The 12,012-nt window shown below is 40.1% G+C and overlaps 1 protein-coding gene across 1 annotated transcript in view; it reads right to left on the minus strand.

Annotated features, from left to right (window-relative positions):
- LOC145433625 (protein FAM227B-like) overlaps positions 1-12,012 on the minus strand; it is an 86,501-nt gene that overhangs the window by 61,071 nt on the left and 13,418 nt on the right. Inside the window, exon 9 of the mRNA XM_080310772.1 lies at positions 11,841-11,981. Coding sequence (XP_080166898.1) covers positions 11,841-11,981 — 141 coding nt within the window. The remainder of the gene's footprint in view (positions 1-11,840; positions 11,982-12,012) is intronic.

Genomic DNA, 12,012 nt, shown 5'->3' on the forward strand with positions numbered 1-12,012 from the left:
GCGATGAGAATGCTAGAAATTTGCTACTCACGACGAAGCCGGCACCCGTAGCAGGATCGCTGTATGACTGTTAGAAATTTAATTATTACAACATCCATAGACAGTTAGAGACACGGCTTCACGCAAATTCACGTTCAGTAGCCGAGGGATCAGTTTGGATGTGGCAGTAAGCACAGAAAAGGTAGGATCAGGCACGTTTTTGTAGTTAGGGCACTGATTTTGCAGGAATATCAGGGTAAGCCGTCTAGGTGTCAAAGAAGCCTTGATATATGGCATTTACGACATTTGTATATGTCGAGGGTTATTATCACGGGCGTTAAAGGAATCTCGGAAAAGCACGTTTAATGCTTTGTTTGCTAGAAAATCCATTGACAAGAAAGAGTAGCACGGTTTGATATTATATTCTATTCGTAATCGGTTGCCTTTGCCCCCCTATAAAGCTTTCCCACGAAGAGCAAGCTAGCATGAACCGATAAACAGAGACGAATTGAAAACTTTTAGACATTATCAGTAGACTAAAGGAAGCCGATTGTATGGTTGACTATGGTATAAACAAAGTGCACTGTTTGGACTTAGTTTAAAAGGCTATTTAACGATGACAAGATTACATTTTCCTAACAAGAATCAACCACCATGATATAGTCTGTAGTAGTAGTATCATAACCTTAGAGAGCCGTCAGACTTGAGTTCTCTGCGCGATTAAGGACACCAGTAAAATTGCGTTCCCATCCACGCTTTATATTGGTTATACTATGAGCAGAATTTGCATCTTCGAATGTTGGCGTTCCACGCAAACGCCGCAAACGGCAATTTCGCTGAACACATGGCGAATGACTACTGTTATATCGCGACAGCAATGAGAAACATGTATTTCAGGAGCACATTTTCACTGTCGCTACAACATTATTAGTAGGAATGTATATAAAATGAAAATGAATTTAAAGCGCTTATTTTAAAGTAAAGGTCCTTGCTTAAAACATGTTTTATTATCTTTTTAGAGCTATAATCCCCTTCATCTAACAATAACATATAAAATTGCAATATTTGGTACACCACACTGCACCACATACAATGATTAGAAGATACTACCTGTATTAAAGAAACAATTGCTTTTGTACTTATATCCAATAAATATTAAAATCACCGTAGGCGGCGACCACGGCAAACTGAGTCGCGAATAATAATAATGTTTAAAAATTGCTGGACCTTCTTCGCCTTCTATTTAATTTAATAATACACGGCAATATCTATCCGACTTAGTTGCAAATGCAAAATTCACTGTTCAATGTCACCAATGGCATGGCCAGGAGGTGTAAGCTGCACTAGTTGAGGTCATATGTGCTCAATGCTCATCGAGTATAAATGAATACGTGACGTCGCGTCGCGTCATCGAAAACTTTGCCTCCAGTAATCCAGCCCGCCAATTAGCTCATTTATCCACATCAAGGGGGAGAGCCTGCCCGCCCCTGGGTTATAATTGATAGCTTTTATAACCTGCGTGACGAAACTGCCAATATACGAAGAAGGTATAACCTTACCTATAACTATGGCGCTTCGTAACAATGTCGCTGCACAAAAATGTCGTTTCTATGGACAAGCGTATCTCATTCTACATGTTTTCGCGCTGTGATATAGCCAATCGAAGTTTCGGAGATCCATTGTAGGAAAAACGTTTCGAAGCGATAATTCTAGTTGAAAACATATTTCATCCTCATAAGGGGTGAATTGTATAGTTTTGGTACTCGGAAAACAGATTCTTACTAGTCGACTCGAGTCACTAAGTGTAATCCATACTACAATCGTTTTTCTAGTACTGTAGGCCTACTACTGTTGTCTACATTTACGGTCATTGTGACGCATTGAGAAAAATATTACGTCCAACCACCATCGATGGACCAATGAAGCTGATTCTCGTCATTCAGTCTCGGCGTGACTGAATCAGATAGTTCGGTGGATGTAGTGCGCTATCTGAAGGATAGTTAACATGTTGGAGAAGAAGTCGATATTGCAAGAATCTTGGGAAGATATATACAGCTTAATAAATGAGAGATTTTCGACTTTTCGATCCTTAGCCAGTGTCGCTGACCTTCGCGATTTGCACGCAACTGGGCAAGTCATATTAAAAGCCCCTCCATAGATTGCTCAAGAACCTGATGTAGACTTATCATTGACAAAATCATTTGGCAGGAATTCGCCTGCAGAAATTGGTAACGTGGTATTCCGGGACCACATGTTCTCGAACTACAGAGATCATACACTTGTATATACGGATGGTTCGAAGACATTGTCAGGATGTGGATATGCCGTATACAGTCCTCGGTTGAATGTAAAATTGTCTGCGACGCTTCCGAAATGTTTTTCAATATTTTATGTAGAGTTGCATGCCATCAAAGATGCATTATCATGGGTTGAAAGGAACACGCAGAGTAAAATTGCTATATTAAGTGATAGTTGCAGTGCCCGAACCGCCATCGCCAATCATGGATCGGTCAATGACTGCGTTGTGAACGGTATATTAGAATAACTGCAGAACTTTACAATAACAATAAATCAATCACGTTCATCTGGATACCTGGGCATGCTGGTATTCGTGGCAACGAAATCGCTGATCAATTAGCCAAAGACGCTGCTTCAAGGAGGGATGACGGGAACAATCAATTATTACCTCTGCGTGATGCACTGTCTGTCCTAAGACACCACCAGCGTATAAGAATCTGCAACCATCAATCACCGACGACATAACTCAAATTGGAACACGGCGAAGAGACGTAATTCTACTGAGATAAAGAAGCGGCCATTGCAGACTGAATCAACATCTGCATAAGATCCATTGTTCTAAGACCCCCCTATGTCAGCGATGCAATGCAGAAGAATCTATAGAGCACTTTTTGTTACATTGTGTGAGATATCAATATCAAAGGAGACAATTACATGATGCTGCGCTCGTGTACCGAATAAATTGGAATTTGTAAGACGTTATAACAGATCCAAAGATATTGGATAATGTAGTAGAGTTCGTGATATCTTCGGGACGAGTTATATAGTATAGCTAATACATGTACATTTATTATTCGTATAACCAAGTGTGTTGTCATGTTTGTATATTGTATAGTGTCGGCTAGCTCCGTATATTGAGTGTGCATGTTGGTATGCCAATAGTACTGAGCGATGCTCTATATATTTGGATAATGCAAATTCATTGTAATAACTTGTATAGAAGTGGCGCACAAAACCTGTGCTGTGATAAGTGCCACTATCACGATTTTTACTTATAATAATAATAATAATAATAAGTCGGCGAGAGTTTTTTCTATACGTTATTATCAGTGTACGCGTACAGTTGCATTGACGAAACACAAGTCATGGAAAAGAACTCTCGTCGCAGATCGAAGCATAACACAATATATGTACCGTCGATATGTAGGCGACACGTTCGTCATCTTCCAGGACAAATTAGAGTTTGGCAACTTTTAACTACAATTCCCTCCAATCGTCTTTAAAATTCATTTTTGACTCCTTACCGTTCTCGGAGGTTCTTGTCGAAAAACGAGGTAGGAATCTTTGTTATTACGTCACTTTACCGGAAATCTACTTTAACCAGACAATATTTGCGATGTAATCAGTGCTGTCCTGGACCCAGGAAACTTAATCTCATTGGCACATTGGTACACAGAGCACTGATGATCTGTTCGGACGTAAAATTTAATTCAGAACTTGAATATATCCAGAAAATGTCAATTGATAACGAATATACCCCGAATAAACCTCAAGTGTTCCGTGGAAGGAAACCGAAATTTTTTAGTAACATAACACTGGTCTAAACGATTTTTGCGCCAGGACTTCTTTGGGTCAATAATACCTAATTTGGCGGCGCTGATTACGAATCTGACGTTATTTTTGCCCCATCACGTCACGTTTTTGAGATATTATAGATGTTGAATAATTCTACTTTTTCAAGGTACTCTAGTAGATTTTGGCTACTTGCAGTACTTGCCCAAGTGGTAATGTTTTAAAACTACTTCAAGTTTTACCTGAACAGTATTCTGGATGAACTATTTACTTTTGCAATTTGGTTTTCGTGAAGTGGAAAGTAGTTCAGGGATAATATTGCACCACTATCATGAGTTAAATTGTCATAGGAAACGCGTAAAATAGCTTCTGAATCACGGTAAGTGCATGAGTATATGTTTTCGAAGATTCTACCCATGGGTGGTGTCATTATAGTCATTTTGCGTTATATGCGGCGACACATCTTACGATTTCGATGCAGCCACCTCCGACTAACTGTTAAAAGTATGCGACCACCCTCCACCTGACCAAATATATTTAGATATTTACTGACTTTTAGTAATTCTCAGACCTTTCATTTCGTCTTCCACTTGAATTAGTTTTGACATGTCTTAGAAATGACTACTTCTTATTGTAATTGAGTAGAAATATAAGACGTTACTTGTGCTACTTGAGGAGCAACGCTGATCCCTTCGACCGACTCCAGTTGATAGTAAAATGTTACGGCAAATGAGAAACCACCAAAATGTGAAGCTTTTTGTATTTAAAACTGGCGTTTAATCATGCAAAACACTAACAAAAAGCCTCGAAATTAACCAATGCTCATCTCTGGCTCTGTTCCAGCATAGAACACATGGTATTTGGTGTAGGCCACAGAATGCCCTATGTCGAGAGGGATCGACTGTCCTAGAACCGATGCATATTTATTTATATTGTGAAGTAACACGCACTTCAGGTTTCGTGTTGAGCTGTTAGTATCCAGTCACCATTCATCTGGTTGTCTAATAGACAATGCAAAAGAAGTCCTTTATATCATGGCAATGAACCTAAAGAAAAACAGTTCAGAAATAGCTTTCCTCGACTCCGATAAAATGTGACAATATATGGAAACTGGAGAAGAAAAATTAGCATGATAAGTACAGGTAGAGATTAATGATGATAAATTATTTCAAGTTATCATGATAAGCACTTTTTTCTTTGGTAAAGCAGACATCCTTTTTCTTTTAAGGTTTCAAAACAAGCTTAAAGGGTCACATATTCTGGTCATGTAACAGAGTGAACAATTATCTTCTACATAATACACCATTAATACAATGTTTATTGTTTGCAAACTTTTACGTTTTACGAAAGAGCAGTATGCTGTCACAAAATGCATTGACCGATTAAGTCTGCATGACGGTTATATGAAGATAGATAACGTATGGAACTAAATTAGGTACGGAGCTACTATTCACAATCTTTAAAGTTTAAACGAAGAGTGGTATATAAAGATGATAACTGCTACCGACTAAAAATAGTTGCATTCACACATAAATTCATGGGTCGAAAAGAGGTCCTGATCAAAAGAAGATAGAGAACCACTGGATTCAAGTTCACCAAAAACTCAGTTATTCTGTTCTACAACAACCCAGGTTATGGATGATCTCAATAACAATATTTGATGTGCTGCTGTTGTACGCTGACCGTAATGTCACTAACGAAAGACGAAATTTGATTAAGTTATGAAGATGAGTAAAATACATACCGAAAAAATCTCACGTGATAAGAGAAATTCTGACGACAGAATTGGATTCAGCAACTTAAAATTAGCCTAAATCATTCATTTAATTTTTTGGGCAAAATGTTTTTGAAATTTGTAGATCAGTGTAATTTTATGGGTCAAAAACAGCTTCTGATTGAACGAAGGTAGAGAATTACTGGATTCAAGAGCACCGAAAACTCACTCAGTCTGTACTACAACCACCCAGGTTTCATGATAGATGATTTCAATAACTATATTTGATCTGTTGCTGTTGGATGCTTACCGTGATGTCACTGACGAAAGCCGAAATACGATTATTTTATGAAAATGAGAAAAATTCATACGGAAAAAATCTGACTTGATGGAGAAATTCTGAGCACAGATTCCGATTCAGCAACCTTAAATTAGCCTTAATCAATCATTAAATTTTTTTTCGAAATTTGTAGACCCGTGTAATCCACGCACGCTCTGCGGAAAATAGATAACACCTACATCTACCTTGGCTAGGCCACATCTTTCCTCGCTTTGACAAACAATTGTAAATTGTTGTTAGGACAATGTCAAAACCAATGTTGGTTCACCACGGCACAATTAATTACTGCAACGCACGAAGATGTTCTTCCTGCTTCTCAGACAAGCAATATAGTTTATCAACCCATCGCATACTGGAACGCATTGAACAATATATAGCAAAAGCTATTGAAGATTGAAGATGCATCCTTGACTGATCTACTGATACTGGAATACAATCAAGCCATGGCTATGCCAAGTAGGCTAATTGAGAATTATACTTGAATGCGAGGAGAGATTTTTTTATATTTTTACACATATCCATTTGCCGGCACTCGAAGCCGTCTTTATTAAAATCCACCAACTGAGCTTCTGTCAGAATGAGGATCGCTTTTCAAGCTGGAAATTGGTCACGGTCTGGCGGAATTTTATGTTGTATTTGTTTCTATGAAATCATACATAATTGGTAGCATACAATGGAGTTATACCGGCGTGTAATCGTGGGTTATATTGAAGTCCCTAGTTTGCTGACGATTGCCCCTGTACGCTTTAATATATTGTTTTTATTATAAACATATTAATAAAATGTATATTCAAGTTTTGTATCCCAAAAAGTCTCTTCAATCTCTCAAAACACGATGCATAACATCCAAGGCCTGCATAACGTTGGTTAACGGAAAGGTCGATGGGTGTGCTAACAGCGACTCTATCCGCAAGACAATTATTGCACTATTCCGACAACCTACCGCAAAAATCAATGTCGACGGAAACAGGCTGAACAAAGCGGCAATTACAATCAATTGACCATCGATTAAACAGCGCCGGGTTGAGAAAGTGACATTTTCTTCAGAAAGATACCGCGAAATAAGATGATTCACGCCTTTCACGCCGTGAACCAACTTGAAAGAAACCGTGTTGCGACCAAGGTGTCGATATCCAACACCGTGAATGTAGCGCATTGCCGAAATTTCAAACAGTCATGAATCGATCATCTAGAATTCAATAAGTTTAAATTCAGGCACTGTACGATCAATTTGGTGCATATTTGTCACAACACATAGATCAGATTATGTATAGTTCCAGTTTTCACATATACACACATATTCAAACATAGCCAAACGATGTTTCTGACTGGTACAAATTATTTTGCTCTCAAGAATATGTCAACGGAAAGACGCTCTCGAATAACCAGCCTACAATCCCGTAATGTTTAATTGGAATCATGCATGAGCACCGAATCCTTGATGTACCGTGACTACAACCCTCTGTTTTGTGTGTGTCAAAATGGCGCGACAAAGCGTTCGGATCTGTCTCCCAATCGTTTTAGCTGCCACGGACAGGTTTCGTGAAATACATTAGAATGAGGGGTGATGTTCCGAATGTTCCTAGCATTGTTTGAAACTCAAGTATTATCACATCCTGTATTTAAACTAAGTTACACTTATATAAGATATCTGGTCCATTGAGCAAGCCAGTATGATGTGACCTGCGGTGAAATCCAATTTGACGCTCCTAGTTTAAGCAATGAAAGTGCGTAATTTTAGCGCTTTAATTTATTAGGAGATATAAAAGGAGAATCATCGACCTACGTAGGTTACCTACATTATGTACATAACTATCAGACTGAAATTTGCAGTGATAGCTAAATAAGACTTCATCATTTGTCCATCACAATTAGATTAAAAAATGTCATTATAGTAACAGTTTGGCAACTGACGTAAACGCACGACGAAGAAATAGTTAACGTTAATTGAGATATTGCGTCTACAAACATTTCACGATATGAAATTGCTATTAAATCGTCGAAAAAATTTAGGGATATTTTACGTGGCCGTGTGGAAGGCTGCAAAGCACGATGTGATCTTGGACGGGTTCGTCGTAACTGGGGTCGTAAACGCTCACTTGAAATTTCAATTGTAATGCGGAATTTCGTTGTTCCTTGGCTTTTGTGGATCCCGTCGTAAAGCGGATATATATCCTTCGATGTAACAAAATGGAATTAGGGCGCATTCACACCTGGCCAAACTGCAAATCTGCCCGCATATGTGGAGTTCATGAAACGGATTGCGGTTGCCCAACCCAGGCAATGCGGTCTTGCCAATTGAAGATTTCCTTCTCGGGAAATTCGAATTCCACGCCTATGCAGAAAAGCATACACACGCGGCAATAAGGCCGACTCTACACATGAAGAAGTACAATGAGCACTAAATGAGCCGTGTATAATTGAACAACCCGACATCCCTTGGATATATGATAATAATCCAACGACAACGCCAATACTCATGCAGCCTTTCGTGCTAAGAACTATATCGCCAAAGCTGGCGACGTGTCAGCATATCCGAGCATGTTATCTGTTAGACGGTGGTCCTAAATATACTACGCTTGATTCAATTCCACATTGCATAAGGCTATGTTAACTGAGTCCCCGTGCTGCGAACCCAATTTTTTGTCTTCATTTATTATTTAATTATTCAGATAATTCTAAATTGAAAAAAAAGGAATGCTGGAAAGATGAAGAATCCTTGATGTGGCCCAGTGGTTGCCAACCTTTTTCGACTCGTTGCCCACTTACCAAGCTCGACACAGATTTTCGCCCTCCAAATTTACGGATCCGAAAAAGGGCATATGAACGGGAAATTTATTTACTTAACTCTGATTGCAGTTAAATTGACTAAAAAGAGGTTTATTTTCCGAGTAGGTGCTCGGAAAACGGGTTTCCGCGTCTACTTTCCGTTGAGTTGACATTTTTTTCGCGTCACATGCAGAATAAGCCGTCTTCACGTGTATATTTTGGCCGTGTTAATTAAATATATCTCCCTGGACCTTCTAACATGTTCTGTGGTGTAGCCTACTTGGTCATGACTTCAAAACAAAACGACGAAACAGTATTGCTTCGCAGAGCATGATCTACAGTTGATATCTTGCAATTTGTTTTGTTATATAGAAAGCATTGCTAAGCTCGCGACAGAAAGGAACTGTGTGTGTGCATGTGTGCATGCCTCTTATTTACTTCGCCTAGGCTAAGGTGGGTGTCTGATCTTAATGGCTAATCAAAGTTGTTTCGACACCTTCCTATCTTTTCATTGTATCGCAGTCTTGTGATGTTTTGAAACGATGAAAATAATAATAAACCTGATTGATTGATTGATAGCACTACTGTCAACACTGGCCATTTTGCGGCACGTTGGAAAAATTCACGCTGTGATAACGAACGTGATACGAGCGTAAGATGAAGCTACGCAAACTAATGTCAACACAATTTAATAGCTGCAAGTCAGCAATCGAGATAACCATCAATTCCAGCCAGCATCGATAACTGGCGATGTTTATTTATGCTATCGAATTTAGGAGCTTATGACGCACCGTCTCTGCGATAACTGTCCAAGGCGCGTTTTTCCTTTTATTATCAGATAAAATTAGTCAATTAAAATCAACTCGTCTGATAGCCATCGTCAACAATCGCCTCATCAGCCGTGCTAAGTGACCGCAAATCGTTGAATACTTTATAGCAGCAGAGAGCATATACTGCATGAACGTCTTGCCACTTTTGGATTCCTTCGCATATGGAATTGATCGATTGATCAGCAACAGTAAACGGATATCCTACTACTTGAGACCAAACCGATTTTAAATGGATTCCTATGTGTACGCGAAGTTAGTTTTATTGCACATGTACAATGTACATGTACATTTTGTAGCTGATCGCATATTCATCTCATTTTTGCTACAACGAATACTGAATTGTGCATTGTACAATGTGTATTAGGTATTTCACTTTTGTGTGCTATTCGGGAGACTTCCATTCACACAATCTTTCATCATCATTATTTGTCGCGTACATGCGTCCTTGTGTGTGTCTTTTTTTTGTCGACTTTGCACGTTATCCGTCTGGGTTTTTGTACGCATTGCTTATACGCAGGGCGGTAAGCGGTGAGGAGCCTAAATAAACCTTCGACACATGGAAACTTGCCAAAGTCAAGGCTCGAACTCGCTTCCGTTCTTATTGATGTCCGGGCCGTGCACACTGCACGGCAGCTCCAGCAGCTTTCATCAGACGCAAGAAACACGAATGGATTTGGAAATTAGCAGCAAGGCACGGCAGCACTGCACGGCAGCTCCAGCAGCTTTCATCAGACGCAAGAAACACGAATGGATTTGGAAATTAGCAGCAAGGCACGGCAGCACTGCACGGCAGCTCCAGCAGCTTTCATCAGACGCAAGAAACACGAATGGATTTGGAAATTAGCAGCAAGGCACGGCAGCACTGCACGGCAGCTCCAGCAGCTTTCATCAGACGCAAGAAACACGAATGGATTTGGAAATTAGCAGCAAGGCACGGCAGCACTGCACGGCAGCTCCAGCAGCTTTCATCAGACGCAAGAAACACGAATGGATTTGGAAATTAGCAGCAAGGCACGGCAGCACTGCACGGCAGCTCCAGCAGCTTTCATCAGACGCAAGAAACACGAATGGATTTGGAAATTAGCAGCAAGGCACGGCAGTACTGCACGGCAGCTCCAGCAGCTTTTATCAGACGCAAGAAACACGAATGGATTTGGAAATTATATCTCCGAATCTAATCCTCACCGCTTGGTACTAAAATCCTTGGATTTTTCAAATAAAAATCATAATACGATTAGCATCTGACCATATCTCGATCACGGCCTCACATTGCAATCCATGATCATCTCCTTCCCTACCCGGTAACAATATATTTCGTGCGAGCGCACATCGATTTGAATTTCAACTCACTCATCATAAACTTCTCATACCTTGCTATCACTCATGCGCTCCTGACACAGGCTTGTGCGGACGGACACGTCAACCATCGAAATTCTTTGGAGTCAATAAATTCCCCAAAACGATACAGTTGGCATGAGCAAGAACAATCTCGCATATTGTAATTCGTAGTGCGTTCGCCGGCAATCATTACTTGTAACGCAGCCAACTGCATCAGAAAGCATCAGTGCAACGATCAGCAAGCCCAATCCTGATTCGAAATACTTTCTACCTGATATTATCGCGTACGCCGGATGCTACGCCTAAATCTGGTTATATCTTGTTGTAATATACTGTGACTGTTTCTACTGCTTCCAACCCGAAGGTGGCGTGGAGGTCAGATCGGTGCAGTATAGTCGTTGACTGCTGGCATAGACCCCATGATATAATATCAAATAACGCGTCGGATACCGCAGGCATCCCATCCATATAACTCTGCGCATCAACAATCTAATCAACGTCATAACAGCATACGTTTTTCGCTGTAGTCTAGTCTAGCCCACGATCTGTCATGTCTATTTCGCCTACCGACGTATGACACTTCATTTTCATGGCTTGCCCTTTTAATGTTACTTTCAATTCAGTGTACTTACCTCTCATTAACATGTATTAGGCAATGAGAAGGAAGGAAGGTGTTTGGTTAAAAGACTGCTCCGTGTTGTTTCAACGCCTTCCTATCTTTTTATTTTATCGCACTCTTCTGGTGTTGTTAAATGTTTTAATAATTAACGTACTGAAGTGAATATGACATTGGGTGATGGTGCATTCTCATATCTCGATAATTATGCAAATAGAAATGTAGTTTTCGCGCCGGTGTACCCCAGGGCGACCCTGTCAAGTCTTCGACATGTATCCTATCAATGATTGAAAATATTCTACAAAATCACACATAGAAACAATGTTATTACCTTTTACATGTACTTTTACACTGCATACAGATCATCTACATGACCCCGTGCCGCTACAAGACGTACGGTCGTATATGCGACCCGTTACGTTAACATCACAATTACCAACTCACGGTCACGGATATATTCGGCAGCACGCCTTCCTTGAGACTTTATGGAATCGCGGCGGGAGGCCGCAGTCTCCACATCGTGCGGAGGTGAACATAACCTTCCCCAAGGCCATATCTTCCAGTCGTCAACGGGAGGCTTCACTCCTGAGCGACAAGGATGAAAGCATGCATTTTA

The sequence above is a fragment of the Botryllus schlosseri genome, chromosome 2, assembly GCF_051294905.1.
Source record: "Botryllus schlosseri isolate E-star chromosome 2, Bs_hap1, whole genome shotgun sequence".
Taxonomy (NCBI): Eukaryota; Metazoa; Chordata; class Ascidiacea; order Stolidobranchia; family Styelidae; genus Botryllus; species Botryllus schlosseri.